The sequence below is a fragment of the Caretta caretta genome, chromosome 3 (genome assembly GCF_965140235.1).
Source record: "Caretta caretta isolate rCarCar2 chromosome 3, rCarCar1.hap1, whole genome shotgun sequence".
Classification (NCBI taxonomy): Eukaryota; Metazoa; Chordata; order Testudines; family Cheloniidae; genus Caretta; species Caretta caretta.
The window spans coordinates 173,713,504-173,740,387 of record NC_134208.1 but is presented as its reverse complement, the minus strand read 5'-3'; the positions used below and the strand labels follow the sequence as shown (position 1 = coordinate 173,740,387).

General features: G+C 39.5%; 1 protein-coding gene across 2 annotated transcripts in view; it reads left to right on the top strand.

Annotated features, from left to right (window-relative positions):
• THADA (THADA armadillo repeat containing) overlaps nucleotides 1-26,382 on the top strand; it is a 301,173-nt gene extending 274,791 nt beyond the window's left edge. For both annotated transcript variants that reach the window (XM_075127132.1, XM_075127131.1), the window contains exons 37-38: nucleotides 23,271-23,437; nucleotides 24,978-26,382. In XM_075127132.1, coding sequence (XP_074983233.1) covers nucleotides 23,271-23,437; nucleotides 24,978-25,322 — 512 coding nt within the window. In that variant the 3' untranslated portion in view covers nucleotides 25,323-26,382. The remainder of the gene's footprint in view (nucleotides 1-23,270; nucleotides 23,438-24,977) is intronic.
• The last annotated feature ends 502 nt before the right edge of the window (nucleotides 26,383-26,884 follow it).

The following is a 26,884-nucleotide window of genomic DNA, read 5'->3' as shown; positions in this document are numbered from 1 at the left end:
CTTATATGAGGACACTGAGCCAGAAGTTGTTATCTTAGAAGAGAGGCAGGAATAAGGGACATAATAGTCTGACTCTATAAATACCAGAAGATACCAAAAAGAGAGATCTCTTCCCTCCTAAGGGAAGTTATGGGGGCACCATCACTTTATGTAATTTGTTTTAAGATAAACTGGACCAAAAAACCCAGCCTAAATGAGGAAATAGAAAACAATATCTAGATGTTGTAGCTCTATGAATAAAATATCAATACTTTACCAGACGTCTGCATACAGAGCTAGATATTTCAAAGTGCTTCCCAATATTTTCATTACCACAGTTGCAAAGTAAATAAAGCATATATCCAAAGTTAACTCATCTTCACTACTATCCCTGTGGATGCCATAGTGACTAAGAAATATATGATCTCTTGCAACTCCCCCAGTGATGCAAATAATGTTGATGGGAAATGCTGGCCAAGTAGGAGCGAGTTACTCAACAGCAGAATTTGTTAGGCAATTCTTTCATGTTGGTGCAGGACTTGCATATTTAGAGACACACTGAGGTGTTAAAATCTCTGTTGGGTACTTTAGATAACACAGGTTGAAGATAAGGGAAAATAAGGGTCAAAGACCTGCATGGGTATTTTTAGTGATGCCTAGGAGTGTAATAGAAAAGAGATTCCCTGCAGAGAAACAACAGCAGATTGAGGACTGGTCTACACTGAAAATGTACATTGTAGCTATGATGCCCTAACCCCAGGTGTAGTCAGGTTAGATTGACAGAAGAATTCTCCTGCTGACCTAGCTACTCCCTTTCAGGGAGGTGGATTACCTAGAGCAATGGGAGAATCCTTGTATCACAATAGCAAGCGTCTACACTAAAGTGCTACAACTGCAGACATAGTGCTACACTAAAGGGCTGTAGACATAGCCTGAGAGAATAGTGGGCCTGAAGTGAGAGCCTATTTTTCTACCTGAAGTGCCCACCACTGTTGAAACTGTAGTAGTAAAAGAAAAGAAAAGACAAGACAAGTGGGCAAAAGAGGATTGAATATTGTTTTTGGGACTGTTGTTGAAAAGAATAATATATATATATATATATATATATAAACTCTTTGAAAAGAGATTTCCCTGGTGAAGGAGAAGGGCATGCAGTAAGGAATTCTGGGAATATTTAGTGTGGAAGTAGGGAAGAACGCTCACTAGTAACATCACAAAGGGTGAACTAATGTCACCTGTGCTTGTAGAAGAGTGAAAAGAATGGTGTTTGCAGTTAATGAGGATGATGTTCCGATTTTAAAAAAAGTTTAGACTGCTGTTTAGAGTGAATATCTTTAAAATACATAGAGATACTATTTGCAAGGTGTAGGAAGAGATGAAACTGAGGTGATGACTCATTTTCCTTTTCTGCTGGTAATGGTAAATGCTTTTATTTATGTATTTGAGCAGACTAGGAATTTAAGGAGAAATTGCAGGACCAATGACAGATTTAACCCATCATGGATTCAAAGGAATACATTTGTAATAGATTTTGCTTACCTGATGATGATGTTGGTCCTACACTTAAGAAGTTTGTTTCAGACAGCAAAGTGACATATGGTAGCAATTATGAAGGTTTGAACATGGCTGGAAGGCATCATTAGGTGGCATTTGGTCCAGTGTACTAGTGTCTAAGCAGGGACCAAGTACCAGAGAGATTTGTGAGGTGAAAGCTTAAGTGTTAAATATGTAAATGTACTGGGGAAATTCAGTGGTGGCATTTGGCCCGTTTCTTTCATTTGTATCATAGTTGGCCTTAATAGATATATTTTGTGTCTTTATCGTAATATTTTTGGTGATGCGCTGTTTTGGTTTGTAGCTGTTAATGTGCTATAGAAAATATTTTGTATTGTTTTTATCAAAGCCATTCTTCAGAGTATCCAGGATTACTTGTAAATAGTTGGCAAAGTCTTTTATCAGTTATGGTTTCTGTGGTAATTTGTTAGTCTCTAAGGTGCCACAAGGACTCCTCATTGTTTTTGTGGTAATATGATTGTTTCCATAGTCAAACAGTGACTAAAACTCATTGCTGAGCAGCGTACAAATGTTTTCTATAAGTTAGGAGAGGATCGAACCAGATTAATATTTAATAACTACATATGTGCATCTTTTAAAGTTTTCAGCTCAGAAAACCTCTTTTATAATTAGATGTGCAGTTTGTGGCTCACGCTGTTTGTTTTTATTTTCAGTTGTTGCCAATACCTCACTTTTATTTACAAAGCCAGATTAAAGCAAGGCAGCTATAGCTGCAGGAAGTTGCCCAGGAAGTTCAGAATCGCTGTGCCTGGGTAAAATGTTAATGAATGACCACTTCCTGGAGGTCAAGACGAACATTCTTGTGCAATCTGTGAATGAGGGATTTCTGACCGCATGTACAGTAAATGCAGGGAGAGCCATCCTTACCCATACGCAAAATATGCAGCTGCATAGTGCACCAAGAAATGTTGGGCACCAAACTTCCTAGTGCCCTACGCAGCTGTGTGCTGCTCCAGCCCCTGCTCCGCCTCTTCTCCACGGCCCCTGCCCCTGCTCCACCCTGCCTCGTCCTGCCCCTGCCCCACCCCCACTCCACTCCTTCCCCAAAGCTCCTGCTCCGCCCCAACCCCCACCCCCACTCCAGCCCTTCCCCTGAGGACTGCAGTAGGGGTCGGGCCTGCCCTGCACTCACCAGGTGGCAGGAAGTGGCACGACCCAGCCCGCTCCGCTCCGCCGGCTCATGATGGGGGGCAGTTTCCCCATTGCCCCCCAAACGTGCTCCTGGCCCCCGCGGAGGCCTGTGGCCAGGCCCTCCCTTCCCCCCCACCCCCAGAGGCCTGGAGCCACACACCCCCGTCTCCCCCTCCCCCTTCCCCCCCCCCCAGCAGGGAGGCTGCGTAGGACACCAAAATGGTTAGGGATGGCCCTGAGTAAATATCTTGTCATTTTGAAAGTAGAGTGTAAAAAAAAATCTTTGTCCTCATGATGACACCTTTCTGGCTTATTAATCAGTTGCACTTTGTGTTTGATAAAGAATTGAAATTGTATCTTAGTTCGTTACTCTTTCATGTTAATTTTTTCCCCTGATTGCTTAGAGGAGCAGCAAATGCCAGTGGTAATTGTCTTACTTTTATATAGATCTTATCATCCACATTGATCAAAGAACTCTTTGCAAACCATACCAGGTTACTATATAAACTCAGATTCTCCAGTGTATGTGCAATATGCATAAATGAAAAATTACAGAATAAAGGACTGTCCATAAACACAGCCACTTCAGCCCACTCCTTCCTCAGTACAGTTGCTACATTTCACTCCTAAAGTGGCTGAAATGTGGCAGCTGTTTAGCAGTGCTTTGGAATACTACACAGCCGTTTAGAACACTACACAGCCGTTTAGAACAGGCAGTGAAGAATAGTGTATGTTCATGAAACTAGAGGGGAAATGTATGTACATCTCTTTTATCCTTTCCTGTAAGAAGCATTCTGGACGGTTAGCATTGTGGTGCCATCTACTGGGAAGCCAGGAAGCAAAAGAATCCAGTTCTTTTTTCCTGCTGTTCAGAAGTATGTAATCCTTGCCTCAGTCCGCCTGAGTGGATAGTTCTCTGAAAACATCTGCAATGACTACAATATATTTCTTGAGTGGTAACAGCTAATTTAGACCCCATCATTTTGAATGTATAGTTGAGATTATGTTTTCCAATATGCATTATTTTGCATCTATAAACATATGAATTTCATGTGCCATTTTGTTGCCCAGTCACCCAGTTTTGTGAGATCCCTTTGTAACTCTTCGCAGTCTGCTTTGGACTTAACTATATTAAGTCATTTTGTATCATCTGCAAACTTTTCCACCTCACTGTTTACCCCTTTTTCCAGAAGAGAGGAAAATTGCAAATAGGGATATTGTAGGGCACATAAAGCAGTTTACATAATGTAAAAACATAACATTTGACTTAGTTTATAGTGGGATCAACTCTCCATAGTGTCAGAGCAGAGCTTGGACCTAGCTGGTTATAAAACCCTAATCCAGTGCTACCCAGCCCTGACAGAAATTAGAGCAGAGCTCTATCTACTTTAACTTACATCCCTACCATAAGATTTCTAAAGGGTCAGAACCTGCCCACATTGCACTGCCGAAGTGTTTCAAAGTGGATGAAGCAGACTGGAGAATCTGGCCCAGTTGTCTTTCCGAATCACATCTGTACACGGTACACATCTGATGAAGTGAGCTGTGGCTCACGAAAGCTCATGCTCAAATAAATTGGTTAGTCTCTAAGGTGCCACAAGTACTCCTTTTCTTTTTGCGAATACAGACTAACACGGCTGTTCCTCTGAAACCTTTCCGAATCAAGTTATCCTAAAATGTTATGCACTTAGATGTATAATAAGCCTTTATTTGCCAGTTTTGCACCAAATAATGTCAGATTGTAAGAGTACTAGTACACACACTCTGTGTGTGTGTCTCTCTCTAAATGTTCTATAAATGGTTAGGCTTGAATACTAAGTGAGAACAAATGACAGGCTGGGAAACCCACAAAACTTTACAAGTTTCTTGTTCATTATTTCTGCACCTTTGCTATCTCACAGCCATAGAAGAGATATACCTTCTCATGGATCTTGGTACTGTGATAGTTTCTAATTTGTAAATTTTTCATGCTTCGGTTAAATAAACATTTGGTTTTAAAAACTCATGTCCTACTACACACTTGAGGAAACAAATGTAATAACTTCTCTTAAGAGCTGGATTTTTATTTTTTTTAATGTTGTGGGAAACAGGGAGTGGGTTAAATAATTTTTTTCATTGAACTTAATAGTCATGAAAAGTGCATAATTGACACTTGTGGAGCCTGAAGTTCTGTTTTTCTGCAACACACATGCTGCAGATATTGTGTTCAGTTTCCTCACTCTTTTCTCTCCGTGTTCACTTTAACCTTAAGGAACCACCTCAAGAAGGGTGAAATTCATCCCTGAGCAGAGGGCCAGCAAAAAATCTATGCACAACTTAAGTGATGCATAGGCCTAAGTGGTAGTAGTCCTCTCTCTGCACAGAGGTGGATTTCTTGAGGTGATTCCTTAAGATCCTTTCACCCGCAATGAGATGGTAGTAAAGTCTGCTGGTCCATTCAATCCTAGATCTCGCTAGTGTGACTGCAAGCAAGATGTCATTCCTGATGTTTGTGTATGTGTGAAAGGGAGGGATGTGGCTACTTGTCCATTAAGAACTAGACTGAAACTACCAAACAGCCATCAACTGAGATAATATCACGTGGGCCAGAGTCGAAGCGGCGACCTAAAATAAAATGTTTTTTATTGGATTATTAATTTCCTGTACCATAGATTTCCCACCAAATTTAGTTATTTTTCATTAGTTTTTTAAAAGCAGTCATGGGACACAGTGGGTTCTTACTTCCAACCCTGAAATGTGTTAAACTACTTTTTTCTGTAATCAGTTCCAAATGAGCTCTCACTGTAGGAAAAGTCCAGAACTGACTTTGTTGAGCAAATTGATTTCTCATGTATAAGGAAATCAAGTAAAAAATCTTTGGCAAGGAAAGACTAGAACCTTAACTTTAAAGATGTTTTTTGAGTTTTTGTAAAGTGTTTTTGATTGTTGTTATACTTAGAAGAGTAAGACTATGTTGAGACTGTTTTGAGGGCCAGAATTATTTATGGCAGTTGCTTACTCTACCACTGCAGTGGCACCTTTGCATGTTTTTAATTTTGTTCTCTTGGCATGATCTGTTCTGTGTTAATGATCACCTTGTCATGCTAGCAGTGGAAAAATTTTTTTATAAATAATTCCCAATGGTAAGATGAAAGTGTTAACAGAAATACTTTAGTGGAGGTCTAAATTAACTTAAACACTTGGCTAGATCACAGGAGAGGTTAGGCTTACAATATCTTATTACCAGCACCAATAAACCCCCATTCATTTTTTTCATTTAGTATGTTAATTACATTCTCATTCTCTCTCATGCGCAGACACACAACAGAGGCCTATTTCAGTTTTGCATTGAATACCACGATTATATTTTAGGCTTATACTTTTAGTGTTATAAATTCACACCCAGACAAATCAAATTAATCCAAACCTTCTCCCCTCCCTCATTCCAAAAACAGTCTCATTAGACTCTAATGCCGCAATTTAAAAAATAGATGTTTAAAGTTAGATTCTTAAATCCATAACAAAAGCACCTCAATAAGTGGCCTGACTTTCAAGTGCTGAGCACCCAGCAGTTCTTATTGACTGATTTCTAGTCCTGTGGCTTAATCACAGAATTACCCTTACTCTGTAACACAAGTAAGTAAACTTCCATAACAAACAGAAGTATAAACCCTGTGAACGGTATTAAAAATTAAAATATACATACGTAGTTAAGGCATACGTAGCCTAAGCTCAACAAATCATGCAGCAGTTGCAAAGTTTCTGAGAAACTGCCTTCTGAATTGATACTAAGTTTACTAAACATGTTTTATTGCTACTCTGAGAAATGTAGAAAGCTTAGTCTGGTAAACCTCATCAAAAAGCAGATGTTTTTGTATTTTTTGTTTATTTCTTCATGTTTCTTAGAAGTTATCACTTCTGCGAACATTAAAAGATACAAAAATAGGTATAAAATTTCAAAATACAACTTCCCTGCTAATCTAATCCTCAATCACAAAATATAAATTGCTCAAATAAAACAGCCTACAACAAATAACCTCCCTTATCTAACCTTTCCCAATTCCTCAGCCCACTCACTCCAGAAATACCCAGGAAAATAGATGTTTGCTGCATTCTCTGAAGGTCACTGGCCCCCATGCTGACACTTCTCATGATAAGATCTTGTTCTCAGTTGCTTATCACTTTGCCAAACTTTAATCATTTGGACTGAAATTTTCCATGCTGGATGTCTGCCTCAGGCTGAATGTTTTTGGAAATTTCAGCCAAAATGGTTCCTATTTTTGAGAATGAGGCTAGGGAAAAATACATGGTTTTGCCAGTGTTAAAAAAAAAAAATTCTTCAGACCTTTTCTTTAAAATGCTCTGGTGCCCCCATGCCTTGTGGCAGGGACTTGAAGTTTTTTGGAGGGGCGGAGGGGTTGTGCCTGTTGCCATCCCTGTGAAAATCAGCCCAAATCTGGCCAAGTTATAAGCCTTTGAAAAATTGCAGTTCACACACTCAGAAGACACTTGCTAGAGATTGCAGTTTAAAACTCAGAAGATTCTGTCCCCATTGGGCATGTTGCAGCCTCTTAGAGCTCTGAGTGCTGACCAGATTATGCATGCATCATCCACACAATGATGAGCATGTTCCAGCCCAGGACTATGGGGGCTCAGGATGATTTTCCTTCTAATAGCTGTTCTCAGCTGCTCTAGTTCAGGATCAAGAACTGAGAGCAGGAAGCCCATCTCTCCTGTGCTCTCAATGACCCCCTGTTCCAGGGGAAGCTGCCTGATTCAAATGAAATGGGGAGGGAAATAAGCAAATTGGGACAAGAGGGTTAGTGAGACTGGGACTGAAGAGGGGGTGAGAAAAGGGGAGCTGTGGGAGGAAGACTGGGACTGGCTGGGTGGAGAGATGACGGGTTGGGACTGGTTGGGCAGGGAGGCTGAAACTGAGAACTGCGGGACGGGGATGCTGGGTCTGGGAGACTGGAAGGAAAGCAAGTATGGGCGGGACTGAGAGGCAGTTGACTGGGGTGAACACGAAGATTGGATGAGGAATTGTGGGTAGAGGAGAGAGGAACTGGCTGGATGAGGAGACTGGGTCTGAGAACTAGTGGGATGAGGGAATGGAGGCAGGGTGAGGTGGGGGTGAGAGAGAGCTGACAAGGAGCTGTGGTACAGCGGGAGAGCTGGGAGTGTTGGGAAAATAAAGTAGGACAAGGTGCCAAGGAGGACATGGGAGCAGACCAAGCTTGGATGAGGAACCCAGGGAGGCAGACTGGGACTGGGAGGCAGTGGTGGGTGTGGGGAGAGAGATTGGATGAGGAGCCAGGAGAAGAGATCTGGGACTGGGCTGGGCTGGGCTGGGCAAGGAGACTGGGTACAAGGAGTTGGGAGGGAGGGGGAGAGATTCAACTGGGCTGGTAAGGAGATCTGTACTGAGCTGTGAGGGAAATTGGGGCTTGGCCAGTGAGTCTGGAGGAGACACTAGGACTGGCTGGGCAAGTCGACTGGGACTGGGATGAGATGCTTGAGAAGTGGAGACTAGGACTGAGTAGGCAAGAAGAATGGGTCTAGGACAATGAATCTTGGGGGGGGGGGGGAAATAGTATGTGAGAGTATAATTAAAGAATGCATCATAGTGCATGTACTCAGAGGGGCCAATTTCAGGTTCCATGGGCAATTGTAATTCTGGCATTTCCTAACTTTTGCATGCTTGACTTTGCAACCTTAATAATGTTTTTAACATAGTTTTGTGAGTGTATGCACATACATACAAAAGTATGGAACTAATATGTTGCTTTCCAACCATCCCTGTACTTGTATTTTACATCCCCCTCTCTCACCCTTTGTCTTGTCTGTGAATACTGGAAGTGGGTCAGGCTTTCACCATGTGTTTGTACAGTGAATAGCCTATAGGGACTACTGTACTATAAATAAATAATACTCTTTTACACCCCAATAACTATTTAGAAAAGAAATTTTTTTCCAGTTTTTGAGAACAGACCAGCATAGTACAGCAAAATATTTTTATTTTGAGGCAGGTGTGAAACTATTTGATTTAAATTTTTACTGCACTAGATTTACTTTATTTTCTAGGAGAACATCATCATAATAAGTTTATGTTAAATGTCTTCCTTTTTTTAAATGGGGAAAATAAAACCAGTGTAAAATGTGAAAGCAAATCACCTCTATTTAAAAAAATAGTCCCTAGCATTATTAAAATTATAAGACACCTCAAGAGACATCAAGACTGAGTCATAGATCCAAAATTCCTGTTCTACTTGGTACTCAAAGTGTCTGCATTCAGTTAGTCACAGACATTCAAGGCTCACATGTTGCATAGTAATTTAGCTAGTGTCTTCTCTAGTTGGACATGCTCAATTTAACTAAAGCTCACAATGAATCTGAAACTGCATTGTCCCATACTTTAGAAGTGAGCCAGTTGAAGAGGAAAGAGAAGCCATAACAATGTAAATTAATGTTCAGGGAAAAATACAGATCAAGATCAAAGCATGTTGAAACTTAAGAATTCTCGGGGTAGTTCAAATATCTCATTAATTACATATTGAAGATTTGCCAAAAAGCAAAATTACTCCATATTTCATAGTTCAACAATGAATAGTTTATTGTGTTAGCAGTTGTGACCAGGGGTGGTAAGTGCATGCCTAGAACAAAAATCAAGATAGCAAACAAACCCTGAAGTACTAATGTTGCACCAGTATTTATGTATAAAAATATGCAGCAATGATATGTATGTCTTACAAAAATACCAAACCACTGAGTTAATAAAGTTTAGTTACTATTTCAGAACATTTAGCAGAATAATTGAAAAGGATAATGTATTAGCAGACTGAAACCTGTGATTACCGTAACCAGCATTTATTTGGGGCGTGGAAGAGGTGATACTTATTTCAAATCAACAACTAAGTGCTTTTGTCTGAGAGCTTTATGTTGCTACTTCCTCCCGGTTGTATTCTTTTTCCAGTCCCTGAGGATTACATTCCATAAGAACACATGACTCACTGTGACCTTGTACTAATATTCCCACATTTCATTTTAACACTGTTTCATCATTACAAGTTGTTATTAGAGTTATTGCACAACACTAGGTCCTTATCTGGACAAAGGAACTTATCCAGAATGCAATTCCATTCATTACAATGGAAGAGTGAACCAGTTGGAATTAATTAAAATCAGCTCATCCTTCAAAGACTGGCTGAAGACCTTTTGCTGATAATACTTCATTTAGTTACATCAGTTGCACTGCTGTTCTATTATGCAGTGGTTCTGATTTGTGATGTTCTTGAAAAATATGGGAGAATATTTAAAAGGCAACTGTACTTGCTCAGCCCTGGGATCTGAAAGTTCAAAATGTTGAGAAGTAGTTTGACATTAATAAACTATGATATGTAATTAAAAATCAACTGTAATTATAAATACTATTTCTGAGTTTAGTTATGGTAGTGGGCATCTTGCTGAAAGTTGGTGGTGTTTGACACTTACAGTATTACACTGTAGGAAAGCCTATATTCTGCTTTATTACTTTTAAAGATTTAAGGTTTTTTTCCTGATTACACTAGTATCGCAGCAGAAAGGAAACTTGTATAGTCTCTTGCATTGAGCTCCCACACTGCCCATGTTGCAAATGTTATTCAAATAATGAGGCTTCCATTTCTTTCTTCAAAGACTATTCCAAGGTCTACGGTCCTGTTTGCACTAGAGAAGCTAGACCCCTAGCATGTATGCAACAGCCTCTCACCACACTCAAAAATGCTCCTCACCGTTCACCGGCTTTGCACTTACAGTTTTTAGATTAGTCTTGCTTAAGCAAGTCTCACCACATCAGTCTCCAGCATTGCAGTGGCGGTGTGGATGGTGACTGTTGGCATAATAAATGGTACAAACAGTACTCTCACTACCGTGTGCACCAGTCACTGCTGTTTCACAGACAGGAAGATTTTCCTAATTTTTTTTTTACAGCCTATGTGTTTCTTTTCTTAATTTTAGCCTCTCGTTCTATAGGGCTTAAAGCTGAACTTCGGAGGGAAAGGTCCAGAAGTAACCAAGGGAGAGTAGAGGAGAGTAGAGGTCAGAGACTAGGATGGTGGGTGCATGATGGATGTTTGGGCGCAATCAAGGAACAAAAGTGAAAAGACGGTGAGAAGTGAGAAGACAGCTGAGGGAAAGGAAAAGTAGCAAGAGGGCATAGAGAGTGGAGCATGAGTGATTTTCCCCCTCCAGCTCCCCCAATTTGCCCCTTGCTCTTCACCAAGTATATTTAATTGCAAGAAGATTTCCAAGTGCCTCTACCTTTGAAGGAAGGTAAGTACTTGAAGATGTTGTGGGGATGGCAAAGGGAGGAGTTATTTGCTTCCTTCACACTGAGGCAGGATGATGACTGGTCTTTGTATTGGGGATTTTTTTTGTTTTGGCGGCAATGGAGCTGGCCAGCATCAAGCGCTTAAGATTTTTTTTTTTTTTAAGTCGCAGCTGCTAAATGCACACAAGAAGAAAAAACAGCAACATATATGACTGCTTCAGAGTTGTAGAATTCTGACGCTTTTTCTCTTTCACCATAGTTCATTCCCTTCTCCAATTGGTTGGTATTGAACTTATTGAACTGGAAGATCCCAAAGAAAAAAAGTTTTTACATTGAGGGTAGGTCTAAACGTGCAGTGGCACGTAGAGTATGGACACTGTGTCATGAGCTAGTAGTGTAGATGGTGAGGCATGGCTTAGGCAAAGAGAGTAGAGTGCCTTACAAGCCTGAACCCTAGAGCATATGCTCTACACAGGCTGTCTGCAAGTCCAGCTATTGCCTTCCATGTCTATATACTAATAATGTAGTGCCCAGGCTACCTCCCCGCTGATGGCTCCTTTCCCAGCCATGAGGAAAGGCACCGCAGCAGGCGACAGCAGGGAACGGTTCTGGCAAAGGGAAGGCAGTGGGGAAAGGCTCCAACAGCTCCCTGCTGCCAGAGACTTGTCCTGCTGCCTCCCCACTGCCAGAGCCCTTCACTGTCGTGTCCAGCAACTCATAGCAATGAGTGTAGACGCAGCCTTTTACTGCAATGCGCACAAACCTATGTGCCACGGCAAGTGTAGAAAAGGTCTTAGCTACTCCTCAGTTCCTTTACCCTCCTTTTTCTGCCATTGCAGTGGCATAGCCCCCACAAAATAAAGTTTCCTGGTAAAGTGACATTTAGTAAAAAGACGTTAGGTGTCATTAATATTTATTGAGAATTCATCTCTCCACTAGAACATCCTCTTTCATCCGCATTGTTTTAGTTTTAATTTTTCCTCAATTCACTGCTTGATACGTTTGTTGAGCTGATGTGGGTGAAGATATGGACTCCTATTTATTTATTGGTGATCTCCTTTAGGAGATTTTCCTTAACTGCCACGCTAAACAGACTTGGAAATACCTTTGGGTGCCAAATGTATTTCTTCAGAGACAAAGTCTACCAACAGAGATTGCTCCTGACTCTGTTCTCCTCCCATAAGCAATAGGGGTTTTGCCTGGGTCAAGAGCACAGAATCCAATCTTCCATGGAGTTAAACCCAGATCTACAAAAGTACTTAGGCATCTAAACCAAGACTTAGGCACCTAAGCCTAGGGCTGAGGTGCCAAAGTCCCAGGTTTTGTTCCAGGGTGATCCAGAAAACTCCTGCCAAACCCAGTAGGCACCTAAACTTGTTAGGTACCTATGTTTCAGCCTCTCAATTATGCATACTGCTGCCTCCCTTTACGCATCTGGACACCTATCTCCCACCTAAGTGGTCATTTCCCATTTGTGGATTTCTAACCAGAGATAGGGCCTGGTCGTGCATTGCTAAAAGGGGAAAAAGAGAGAGGCACCTCCATGCAGCCTGGGCTAGGCACCTATCTTGGAGAGAGTGGTTAGGGCTTAGCGCACACCCACTCCTGTCAGCATCTCCCATTGGCTAGCTTAGATGGTTCCCCACCTAGCGTGCTGGCTTTTGTGCCTATCTCTCCCCATTCATGATATAGGAAGCCTAGGTGCCTAACTCAGCTTTGTGGCTCACTGTTGTTCCTGTGATTTTTCTAGGTGCCTAAAAGTTAGGTGCCATGACGCTCAGCATTGCAACACTTAGGTCCCTTTGTTGATCCCACCTCTAGTGATTACGTTAAAACTTGAGGCTTTAATAACCTCACGTAAATCATGTTGTCCTTCATTAGTTTATTCACGTGCACAGTTAGGCAATTTGAATATAAAGAGGTTTAGGTATCCTCTTCGGGTGCTGGGTAACTAATCTGATCTCTTTTCCATATTCTCATATATCAGACTTACTGATTTATTAAGCACCACCCCTTTACATGTGTAATTAAGAATATTAAACACCTAGTTTGTTTTGTGCAGTTTGCAGTAAGTGAAATGCCAATTTATACAAATCTTTAACAAGAATTAATGTGGTTAATGTAAAATAAAATCAACTTGTCCTAAAACATATTTTATTGTATTTGCACTTATAATATAGGGTGCCGTATTAAAGGTTTTGATTCACATACTTTTCTTTTTAAAAGTACTTTTCTTTAAAAAAGTAGGTGAATCAAGGCCTTAAATGGAATAGCTATTGCTTAAGAAAAGTATTAAAGGATTAAAAACACTTATTGGAAGCCTGGAACTAAAGGGACACCTTGAAATTTAGTCAATTAAAAAATAAGAGTAAAAGGTACTTTTCAGATACTGCCCCGTCCCCAGGTTAAATTATCACTTCTCATATTTCTGCTAATAGTCACAATCTTTCTAAAAATATTACATCATTTGTGACTTTATGAAGCCCCTGACCCTGCAAAGACTTTGATAAATGCTTAACTTTACTCACTGTGAGTAATCCCATTGAGGCCAAGGGAACTACTCTGTGTATAAACTAAGCAGATGCTTAAATCTTTGCAGGATCGGGGCCACAGATTGTAATCCAGGTTTAAACTTTTTTTTTTGCAGTATCACCCACAATGTTCTAGGAACTCGGTATACACATATACACGGGAAGACATGGTCCTTGGCCTAAAGAGCTTACACTCTAAGAAGTCAAGCAGTATTCATGGGAAAGACGGATATAATCAAGATGTAGAATTATATATTCCTTAATGTAAAGAAAAAAATTAAATGCAAACACTTCAACTATAACTACCCCTCAAACTATGCTTTATTAGCTAACCAGTTTTTTGTAGGTGACATGGAAGAGTGACATGGAGAGGCCAAAAGGAAATTGCATTTGGCTCCCCAACTTTGGGGCCAATTCTAAACCAGACCTGGTGTAACAAAGCCATGTTCGTGCTACAGGCTTCTGCCAATATATCTGTGTCAGTCAGGTGTGTGATCCCAGACCAACATAGCTGGCCACCAAAAGCCACTAGTGTAGATGCAGCTACACTGGCAAAACTGGTATAGTTTATGTCAGTGTCGGGAGGGGTATATCGGTATAAGCCGGATGCGCATTAGGAGTGCTTTGCTGGCACAGTATACCAATATGCTTAAAACAGTAAAGCACTCCTACTGTAGATCTGGCCATAGAGTAGCTTAAGCCTAAGGGCTTCTTTCTGGATATGGTCCCTCCGGAACCTGCCAGAGATTGCCAGGGTGCATTGTGTTCCACCCATAGCCCTGACACTCCCATCCGTGCTCCAACACATCCCCTATGCTGAGGGTTGCAGGTGTCATCAGAGCTGTCTGACTGAAACCTTGCTGGTGATTCCTTCCAGCTGGTGGGGAATGTCTCCTTTCCATTTCTTTAGCTCCATCTGAAGAGCACAAAGGGCCCAGAGCTGTGGGACAGAAACTGGTCACTAATGTTATAAACCAGCTTTCAAGTAGTAACTTGGTTTCCTATATTTGTTGTTGGGCCCATGTATGACTAATATAAGAGTGTCCTTTTTAATGAAATGGTGTCTGTTAGCACAAGACTCAGAATTTTTTTTCATTAAAATTTTGAATTTAAATGCAATTCCCAGTTTGTGTTTGGCAAGAAGGGTTTCCCACTCCCAGAATTTGGGAGTACACAAAGAGGAGCAGCTTTAAATGGAACAGCACAATAACCAAATTCTTAAGCATATTTTTAATTTTAATTGTATTTGTCTTTTAAACTGTGTTAATTTCCATGTTTATTTTGCTACTGTTTCTTTATTTTGGTAAGCAGACCGTATTAACCTGCGTCCTTATTCTGTTCTAAATTTAGAACAAACCGGTGAATAAAAAAATGTTACTCGTTTTCAGAACCTGTGAGATTCTCCATATTTCTCTTTAATAAATACTTTTAGCAGCCAAATGGCACTCGGGAAGTATTGGTTTTCTGCTGACTACTGAGCTACAGTTTTCTTTGTGAACGGTGATAAAGGCAAGTGGTAAATGTCCTAAGTTTATCCCCTCTAGAATTTCTGCTGTCTGCAATTATTTCCGAACAAACCCTTTTTCAAAGCCAGTCTGGTATGTAGAGGGTAGACATTTTTAATACTTAGGACATCTATCTGCTGCTGTGAGAGCTAGAAGATTTTCTTTCTTCCGTGTTCGAAGAGTGAGCTTTAAACAGTTACTTGATAAATATATTTTTGTGTGTCTTATGGCTCAAGAAAGAATTTCAAGTAATTATTTGATTCATGAAGCATACTTACTGCACAGGACTGAATAAACTGAGTTGTGAACTTCTTTAATTATGGTAAGATGAGACCTTTAAAGCCAACACTGAGTATCACTATGCTTTGTAGACCAAGACTAGAAAAAATATGTGCAAGAACCTCCAACAAATTTTGAACACTTTGTTTTGAAATACTGTTATACTTCAACTTTTTTTTTTAACTTGATGTCAAGGAAAGGCCTCTCTTAAAGAGTTGTTATGAACACGTACAGCTACAAACCAGAGATGCAGGCAATGAAATGGAAACCAGATGATTTAGTTGTATGTAATATGGGGAAAGATATTGCTCTAGAGGACTAAAATGATCTAATCTCCTTTGATGGTATGAAACATTATAAAAGGGATCTGCTTACAGAATAGATTTTACATAAATGGTCATTTTTAAAAAAGGGAACTTCCTAACTTATAAATGAATTTGAAATGACAGAGTACAATAAACTTAGCACATTTTCAAACAACAATTCCAGTCCAACATTCTGGGTGTGTTGAGACAAAAGTTAGTCATTTTCTCTCTCTCTGTCTCTCTCTCCTTCCCTCTCTCCTCTGTCTTCTGTTGTTAACCTTTGATATGGCCAAAAGGACTGTCAGGCTAAAACAGTGACCTTCTTGGGTTTTTACCTGCTGCTTGTTCTATAATTTGGGTATTTGTCTGCTCCCATTTTACCAATGCACATATTTGCCATCTCTCTTCCTATATCCACATCTGGAAAAGCTGTCATAAAAATCATAGAATCATAGGGCTTCATGTAAGCAGGTACTGTGTATATATTGCATGGCTGTAGAATTGTGCTTCACCTTTCTGGACTCTCTTCCCTAGCCCACTAGGCCAATGGAATTTCTTTCCCTTAAAGGTGTTGCATATTTTGTGATGTGTACACGCACAAAATATTAGATAAAAGTCCATCTGCAGCAATACGACACTGGGTTGTGATTTCAAGTTCTGTGGTGAGAATAGGGTTCACTCCGTTCAGTACTTAGAGGAGAGCTACAAAGAAAACTTGGGATGCTGCAAAAAGTGTTGTTAGGTGGGTCAATAGCTGATGCTTTCCTTTGTGTGAATACTGAATCAATGCACCAGCATGGTATTAGGGACATTGTGCAGCTGAAGCTGCCATTTTGGGGATGAGATGTTAAACTGAAAACCTGACCTGTCATACATTAAAAAGAGAGGCATGTATCATGTTGTGCTTAAGATACTGAAGTGAGACTCAGGCTATCTGGCTGAGACTCAGGCGATTCAATCCCCAGATTTGCCATAGTTTCACTGTGTGAACTTCACTAATTCAATCTCTCGCTTCAGTGAAATGAGGATGATAATATTACCCTACTTCACAGGGTATTTGTGAGACTCTAAGTTACTAGGATGGCATAATAACCATGTGAGTACCTACCTGTCTAGATCCCATGGCACTTCTTATAAAAACTAAAATTGGCTAAATTCCAGCTTGATTTATTGTATCCCATCTACCTAAAATTCCTCCTTTAATTTCATTTAGAGAATTCTTCTTCTTTCCTCCTCCTAAAACCTATTGTTGCTGTTGGATAGCACAATGTTTGTGAGCCCCTAACAGGATTTTTATACTGAGCTCTAAATATTGAACCAATTAGTTGTGTTTATATTTGCATTGAATGACAAATTTTCTTCTATAACTTGCACTATTCTACAAACTAAAGCTAAGTTATTGTTTGACAATTACTCATGTAAAACCAATTAGGAAACAGTTTATAGACACAGAACTCTAGGTTTTAATCTTTGTTCTCATAGTCTGTGTCCTGCCTTTTTTATTTTGTTGGTATTTTATCATTTTGGTATGTATACTTTATTCCACTGTATTCAACGTTTTGTTGATTTTTTTACAATTCATAGTATAATACAAAAGTTTAAAAAGAGTATATTTTGAGGACACATCATAGGCTACCAGGAGAAATGTTCACATCTGGTGTGATCAAAGGTCTTGTGGTATATGAACGTGTATGTGGGAGGTCTAATTCTTCCATGGGTGGATTAACAAAGAAAACTCAAACCACTATAGTATTTACCCATCCCCCTTTATGAAAATTTACTTCCTGAACATAGAAAAACATCTAATACCTTATTTTTATCTTCTGTTTTTCATTTCAAGCAGTATTATTAATTCTTATGCTTTATCTTGTAACTACTAGTTTAAAGCACAGAGCATTCTGTGTATTTCAATCACTGAAGTGGCTTTATTTAACAAGATGATAATCTTGTTTATGACTGACATTTTTGCATGTTGTAACTTATACATGTCCTAGAGTTTTGAGAACTGATAAATGATCATTTCAACACTTCTACAGTGAATGAGCCTATAGATCCTGCCCTTTACATTGTTTGTTATGTTCATTAGTAGCCTCTTGCAGTCTGACTCTTCAGATTCACTTCCTGCTATTTTATTTTCTGGTAGTAGTAGTAAGTTGAATGACTATATAAGTATACAATATCTAAATGATACAGACAACTGGTTCTGAACAACGTTGTTTACAATGTGAGAGGCTTATAATACTGGGTCATTGAATCACTTTTGTTAGGACTCTACTTTCACATTACTCTGAATTATTAACACAATATCAAATAATATAGTGTATAAGGCTAATTGAAATCAGTGATGTTTGTCTATTACCTATAAACATTAAATACATCAGTGAAAACTATGTAAATTCTTTTTAAGTTACCTATAAAGAGAGTTGTATTCTTCTTCTTTATGCATGCATATGACATCAATTATTGTCCTTTTACTTAGCACTTATGAAGTACTATTCATCTTCAAAGCATTTTACACATATTTTTTCACTGATCTACTCTATGCCTGATTTTCAAGATCTAATTTTCATAAATATCAGAGTAAAGTTGCTATGTATACCTATGATCTCAATATGATAAATGATACAGATGAGTGATGGATAAAATAACAGCAAAAATACTTCAGTAATTAGTAGTAATTTAGTTCCTGTACATCAGTGTCTATAATTATTAATGTTAATAGTTCAGTTAATTAGTGTAATAGAACATATGCTATCTTGGGGTAGCGAGTAAAAAAAGGGTGGATTGATTGAATGTATGCAACTGGACATATAGTCAGTCCCAAAAAGAAAGTGATCAACATCAGTGCTTGGGGTATGCTACTGACCCCCAGGATCTGATTTGGATATGGATAGAGACTTCTTTGCTGGTTTTAATTAAATAAATACTACTGGGAATTGTGTGATTATGGGAGACTTTAACTTCCCAGGTATAGATTGGAGGACAAGAGCTACTAAAAATAGTAAGGGCTGTATTTCCCTGGATGTGATAGCTGACAGATTTCTTCACCAAATAGTTGTCGAGGGGATGCCATTTTAGATTTGGTATTGGTGAGTAGTGAGGACCTCACAGAAGAACTGGCTGTAGGGGACAACCTTGGTTCTTCTTCGAGTGCTTGCTCATGTCCATTCCATTGTAGGTGTGTGTGCTCGGCACATGCACTGGTGCCAGAAGTTTTTCCCTCAGTGGTATCCTTAGGGGACCAGCTCTGGTGCCCTCTGGAGTGGCATGCGTATGCACTGGTTTAAGGGGTGCCGCCAGCTCCCCCCACCCTTAGTTCCTTCTTACTGCCAGTGAAGGTGCTGGAATGTCTCCTTGCATCAGCAAGCTTACTCCTCTCAACTGTGTCTAGTTGTGAACTTTCTCTAAATAGTTGTTAGAAATTTGTTAGTTTTATAGTTTCCTTAGTGTAGATTTATTTAGTGTTAGTTTGTTAGTCCCGAATGGGACTTACCCTAGGGATGGGGCATGCCCCAGTACCCAGGCTTCAAATCTTGTGACTGTTGCAGGAAATCCCATCCCAGTCAGTGATCCCCATAGAAGCTTAGGGGAAACCCATATGAGCAACAAATGTCGCATTTGCAAGAGTTTCAGCTCATGGACCAAAAAGGAACAGGACATTCGTCTCCGAGCACTCCTTATGGATTCGGCCCTTACTCTGGTCTTAGAGCTGACTAGATCAGATTCTGCTCTTAGCACCATGGCCTCAGTGCAGAGCACCCTGCCAGCACTGGCCTCAGACTGGCACCGCTTTCCATCCCCGGTACTGGCTAAAAAGCAAAGAAAGGCCAGGAGTGGGTGTTCTCCTACGTCCCATAAAGGGAGGGAGAGGACTGGTTTCAAGACTGAAATTGGTACGTTTATGAAGGGGATAGTATGATGAGACTGCCTACAATGGTATACAGCTGATCTGCGACTGCTAGTAGCAAATATCCCCAGCAGCCAGTGATGGAGCACTTGATGGGGAGGGCTGTGAGTTACTACAGAGAATTCTTTCCCAGCCAAAAACTCAAAAGGTAATAACAAAATGTTTTTTAAGTACATCGGAATCGGAAAGCCTGCTAAACAACCAGTGGGGCCACTGGACGATCGAGCTACAAAAAGAGTGCTTAAAGACGATAAAGTCATCTCAGAGAAACTAAATAAATTCTTTGCTTCAGTCTTCATGGCTGAGGATGTGAGGGAGATTCTCAAACCTGAGCTGTCTTTTGTAGGTGACAAATCTGAGGAACTGTCACAGATTGAAGTGTCACTAGAGGAGGTTTTGGAATTAATTGAGAAACTTAACACTAACAAGTCACCGGGACCAGATGGCATTCACCCAAGAGTTCTGAAAGAACTCAAATGTGAAATTGCGGAACTATTAACTATAGTTTGTAACCTGTCCTTTAAATCAGCTACTGTACCCAATGAATGGAAGATAGCTAATGTAACGCCAATATTTAAGAAGGGCTCTAGAGGTGATCCTGGCAATTACAGATCGGTAAGTCTAACGTCAGTACCGGGCAAATCAGTTGAAACAATAGTAAAGAATAAAATCGTCAGACACATAGAAGAACATAAATTGTTGCGCAAAAGTCAACATGGTTTCTGTAAAAGGAGATCATGTCTTACTAATCGATTAGAGTTCTTTGAGGGGATCAACAAACATGTGGACAAGGGGGATCCAGTGGACATAGTGTACTTAGATTTCCAGAAAGCCTTTGACAAGGTCCCTCACCAAAGACTCTTACGTAATTTAAGTTGTCATGGGATAAGAGGGAAGATCCTTTCATGGATTGAGAACTGGTTAAAAGACAGGGAACAAAGGGTAGGAATAAATGGTAAATTTTCAGAATGGAGAGCGGTAACTATTGGTGTTCCCGAAGGGTCAGTCCTAGGACCAATCCTATTCAACTTATTCATAAATGATCTGGAGAAAGGGTAAACAGTGAGGTGGCAAAGTTTGCAGATGATACTAAACTGCTCAAGGTAATTAAGACCAAAGCAGACTGTGAAGAACTTCAAAAAGATCTCACAAAACTAAGTGATTGGGCAACAAAATGGCAAATGAAATTTAATGTGGATAAATATAAAGTAATGCACATTGGAAAAAATAACCCCAACTATACATACAATATGGTGGGGGCTAATTTAGCTACACCTAATCAGAAAAGAGATCTTGGAGTCATCGTGGATAGTTCTCTGAAGACGTCCACACAGTGTGCAGTGGCAGTCAAAAAAGCAAACGGGATGTTAGGAATCATTAAAAAAGGGATAGAGAATAAGACGGAGAATATCTTATCGCCCTTATATAAATCCATGGTACACCCACATCTTGAATACTGCATACAGATGTGGTCCCCTCATCTCAAAAAAGATATACTGGCATTAGAAAAGGTTCAGAAAAGGGCAACTAAAATGATTAGGGTGCTTGGAATGAGTCCCATATGAGGAGAGATTAAAGAAACTAGGACTTTTCAGCTTGGAAAAGAGGAGACTAAGGGGGGATATGGTAGAGGTATATAAAATCGTGAGTGGTGTGGAGAAAGTGAATAAGGAAAAGTTATTTACTTGTTCCAATAATATAAGAACGAGGGGCTACCAAATGAAATTAATGGGTAACAGGTTTAAAATAAATAAATGGAAGTTCTTCTTCACTCAGTGCACAGTCAAATTGCCTGAGGAGGTTGTGAAGACTAGGACTATAACAGGGTTTAAAAGAGAACTGGATAAATTCATGGAGGTTCAGTCCATTAATGGCTATTAGCCAGGATGGGTAAGGAATGGTGTCCCTAGCCTCTGTTTGTCAGAAGCTGGAGATGGATGGCAGGAGAGAGGTCACTAGATCATTACCTGTTAGGTTCAGTCCCTCTGGGGCATCTGGCATTGGCCACTGTTGGTAGACAGGATACTGGGCTGGATGGACCTTGGGTCTGACCCACTATGGCCATTCTTATGTTCTTTCTAGCTGTTGGGTCTTGACAAAATGCTTAGGGTCTAATTGATCTCCATTTTTGGGGTTGGGAAGGAATTTTCCCCTGGGTCAGATTGGCGGAGACCCTGGGGGATTTTCACTTTCCTCTGCAGCATGGGGCGCTGCTCACTTCCAAGTTTAAACTAGAGCAAATGGTGGAATCTCTGTATACTTGAAATCTTTAGTTTAAATTATGATTTCAGGACTTCAGTAACTCAACCAGAGGTTATAGGTCTATTAAAGCAGTGAGTGAACAAGGTTCTGTGGCCTGCAATGTGTAGGGCAGTGGTGGGCAACCTGCGGCCCATCAGGGTAATCCACTGGCAGGCCGTGAGACTGTGTGTTTACATTGACTGTCCACAGGCACAGCCACCCACAGCTCCCAGTGGCTGCGGTTCGCCATTCCCAGCCAATGGGAGCTGCGGGAAGCAGAGGCTAGCACGTCCCTGCGCCATTTGCATATCTGAAAATCAGCTGTAAAGTAAGTGATTAATATGGGGGAGTTGCTTCCAATGTTTTAGTCTTATTCTGCCTGCATTTTTGTTCATTTTTAATCTCAACAGTCCTTTTCCTTCATCAGACTAAATGAATCCTCAGAAAGAGGAAGTCAGTGCTAGCTTCCAAGTGTGACTGATTTTCTAGGTAGCTGTGATTACATCATTCCACCTTTCCTTGTCCTGGTAAAAAGGTGTCTTGGAGAATAGCATTACTTTAAAAATAAGCCCTTTTCATGAATAGCTTTTCTCTGGTGAATATAAATGAACCTTGCTAAAATTTGTTTTACATCATGCTCTAGTCAGGGAGTTTGTCTGCACTAGGATTTTCCCTCTTTATTTCCCACTGTTGCTACCACTAGTGCAGCTCTACTGCTGATAGCAACAATGGGAACCCTAGTGTAGACAGGGCTCTAGAAGGTTGCTGGCATTTTTACCACTGTCATCGAGAGCAAGCAAACACAGTGATTAAAACATCATTTGCAGCAGCTGGAAATCTAGGGAAGAAACGCAGTGTAGATAAGAGTGTATGGGTACAGTTTATAGCATGGTGGTTCATCCATTTCTCCACTGTCCAGGGAAACTATATTAGCATCCTGCTAGCAAGACCTGTGTTTAAACCCAATTCTGGCTAAAGATGCCTGGAACTCTTATGTAAACAGGGCCTGAATTTTTCTTGATTTTATGGGTTTATTTGAACCTTTATTGTTTTGTCTATATTTATAATTTAATTTATTCTGTGGAGGTTTGGTTGAAAAGCATGCCATTAGCAAGCTGTGAATATTGAGATCCATGGTGTCAGACGTAATTTAAAACATAGCTGCATTTTGTGTATTACTTTTAACATACAGTCACAGCCTACAAGGTGATGACCTTGTCTGAAAGCAAGGGACATACATGTTCGTATACTTGGATACATAATACTGAACATTACTATGTGCACAATAGTAATTTTTAAACTTAATTGTCTTCGGTGTTTCATGTATTATTTTGAAATAAGAAAAGAGCCCAACCCCCACAGCTGGCTAATCATGTATTTCTAACTACTTGTGACTGTAAATTAGCATTCTACATTTGCTTTTGTAATTTCAGCCTTGATATTCATACGTGAGCTCACTTATATGCTACTGTTAATGTAAAATGATGTTTGGTCTCAACTTACATTATTCTTCCTATTTTCTCTCCACAGAGTTTGCCTTTCGTGTAGTAAATGCATCCATGGCCTTGGATTTAGCATTTGGCATACTGTGTGAGCTGCTTCAGCAGTGGAATCAAACCAGTGCTGGTGTCCTAGTGTTACTGGAATGGCTGCTGGGAGAGGATGAGCTAAAAAAAGATATGGAGACTACAACACTGGTAATTCTAATAACTACTTAATTTCTGGAGCTGGAACAGACTTAAACTTGAAAGTAAAACATTCACAGTGACAATAGTCTGTTTAAAATAAATAAATAAATAAATTGGGCCTGATCCTGCAATTCTCATATAAGTAGTCCCATTGATGTCCACACTAAGCCATACTTTTTTTAAAAAAAGTTTAATGACCATCCTGGGTTATTTTAACATATCAGTTGTCACCCAACATTTCACAGATGCAGGGCCTGATTTTCAGAGGCGCTGATCACCTAAAGATCTGATTGAAGTTAATAGTTGTTGTAGATGATCAGCGTGTCTGAAGTCCAAGTTCATTACTCCTGCTACTATTGGTTTGCTTCCTGCTATTGTTCTAGTTTTTCCAGAGCTTTCAAATTTTGTTATATTCTGTGGGCCCAGTACTACAAAGTCTTATACACATGAATCATCCTCGCTCATTGAAACTATTGACGTCAGTAGGTAGGATTTGCATAAACAAGACTTAGCAGGATTGGGCCCATAGAACTTAATATTGTATGTTAGGTGCTAACTTGCCTTTGAAAGGCCAAGAAATATGAATATAATACTATAAAGTAAACTGGTAGTAGTGGCAACAGCTACATCTTTGAAAAAAGAAGAAAAGGAGTACTTGTGGCACCTTAGAGACTAACCAATTTATTTGAGCATGCATGGAGATACACATGTGCACACCAACCTGCACTCTTACAATGAGGGATTTTCACACCTAAATCAGGCACATTTAAAGTGAGCATGTACTTGTTCTGAAAATTTGGAACAAGACTTTAATCTGAGACTCTCTTATACTGTACATAATTTCTTGGTAGATATTTTTATCTGAATGCATCCGATGAAGTGAGCTGTAGCTCACGAAAGCTTATACTCAAATAAATTGGTTAGTCTCTAAGGTGCCACAAGTACTCCTTTTCTTTTTGCGAATACAGACTAACCCGGCTGTTACTCTGAAACCTATCTTTGAAACATTGGCTGACAACTGATATGATAAAATGACCATTCAAATGTCTTATGAAACTTTTCTTAAGCATTTGGTTTAGGTATGTCTTTTTGATGTTCTACTACTGTTTCCTTGACTGATGTAATTTTCCTTTATTAATTAATCTACTCCACAAGCTCCATGATATACCCAATTACCATACTGATTACTGAGGTCTCTGTATAATATAAGACAGTGACACAGTGGAAGGAAAGCTAATTCTGCACTCCCCACCATGCACAAATATTTAGGCTGTTTTTACTTCCACTATTTCCAAAATAAAAGTTACATCATAAGCGCTTGATTTCTGGAGATATGTCATTGGCACACTGGGAAACTTTGTTTTGGGCTTTCCAAATCTTTGAATAAATTGAAGAGATATATATGAACCCTTACCCTCACATAGAACAGCAAAGAAACTGTTTTAGTAATATTTTTATCAGCATTATTTCCCCTTAATGTTGTTTAATATTGGATTATTTGCCCTTTATCATCAAACCACTGATCTTTGTTGTTTTTCTTTTCATTGAGATGGAAGATGACAACCTGTTTAATAAAGGGGAAGTGAACTTTTGGGCGGAGACGCTGACTAACGTCAGACAGCTTAGTAAACATCTGTTCTTGCTCATACCAGCCACTCACTTAAATTCGCCAGATCAAGGAGAATTCCTTCGATTGGCAAGAAGAGCATCTGATCAAGCAAAGCTTGTTACACAGCTTCTTAAAGAGCTACCGCCAACTCCAGAATTTTCCAAAACTGTGGAATTCACAAGATTAGCAATTCAGAACGAAAGAATATCAACTTGTCTTAAGATATTAACCTTGCTTGAACTTGATGATGATACTTGCAAGAACAAAGAAAATCCTGAAAAGTGAAACACTGGCAGTTTGTCCTGTGCTGGTTGTATAAATTTTATTACATTGTGAACAAAGAGTTGAATTCTCTCTAGGTTTGGGACGGGATATATTTGTTTAATGACTATAGTAAACCTTTTTAATAGTACATGCTAAAAACACATTTTTCATGAGTCCATTGAATCTTTGTCAGACTTGCTGTAGGAGAAGATTTTTTTAAATGCATTTACTAATTTCATTCAGACCAGCATAGTTTATTGCAGCTACTGTAGGACGCAAAGCAGCTAACGTTAGTATTTTCCATTCATCCAGGTGCAGGCCACCTGCTGATCTGGTGTGCTTTATCCCACAAGTTATTCCTCCTCTACTCCAATGCCATAATTCTTGACTTTGTTTTTCCTTTTGTCAGCATGTAGCAATTCTTAACACACTCAGAATATTAACCTGATACTGTTTTATTTTGATTTTTTGAAAAACTGTTCCTAAAAAAAAATATTGACTTCCTTTGCTTGCCCATGCCAAGCCTGAATCAGAGTTTTTAACTTTGTTCCATTTTTAACCAGGGGGAAGCATAGGAGCCTGATTTTTAAAAGTGGCCTCTTGTTTTGCAGGTGCAAATAGATGTGTAAGTGCTGCCAAGTGCCTGATTGCTCCTGCACAGAAAATAGGTATCAGAGTGCTAACATTTTTACCTTCAAACCAGAGGCTGGGTTTGAAGCCCTTTCCAGAATGAAGACCAGTGTTCAAAATAAAACATGCTTTTCATTTTAGAACCACATGAGGTGATGCTTGCTCACTTAGAGTATACTTTACTCTGTAAGTAAGGTATGAGTAAAGATAGCAGAATCAGGCCTTTACAAAATAGAGCAAATCTGATAGCAACCTTCTGATGGTGATCAGAATAATTTTATTTTGACATTACAGTCTGTTTTAGGAGATTTTGAATATAGCAATGTGTTGTCTCAAATCATCAAAAGAGATCTGGAGTTCTCGTATTTATGTGTGCTTTGTACATTTCTCTTTCTGAATTCTTGAATTTGGTTCCAAGATCACAACAATTTCAAATAAATAATTAAAAAGACTCAGTGCATTATTTAATCAAGAGCTAAAACCTGTATAGCATGCATGCAGTAACCAAAACAAAGATATATAACTTGCTCTAGACTGATTTTTAAATTATCACTGCAAGAGTATAGGCTTATGATCAAACAGTGATTCTTTATTTGCACTTTCACCCTTCACGTCTTTTAGTAAATGTTAATTGGAAATCTTACTGAAAAGTAATTAATAGTTCAATACAAGAGTTTCCGAAGCTTAGTACTTCAGATGCTTTAAGTTATATTCTTAATATCCCAGTAGGTGGCACTATAATACAACATTATGTAAGAACTAGTGACAGTGCGAGGTTTCATATTATTTATACAGTAGCTTAATCTTCAATGTAAACCTGAAGCCCAGTTCAATTAGTGTAAAATGAATTTCTCTAACAAGCGTTAGTTGTATCATTGTTAATTTTTAATAATACAGTTATAACTAGAATGGGCTGCTAAACTGGGCTCTGAAAAATATTTTGAAAAAATGCA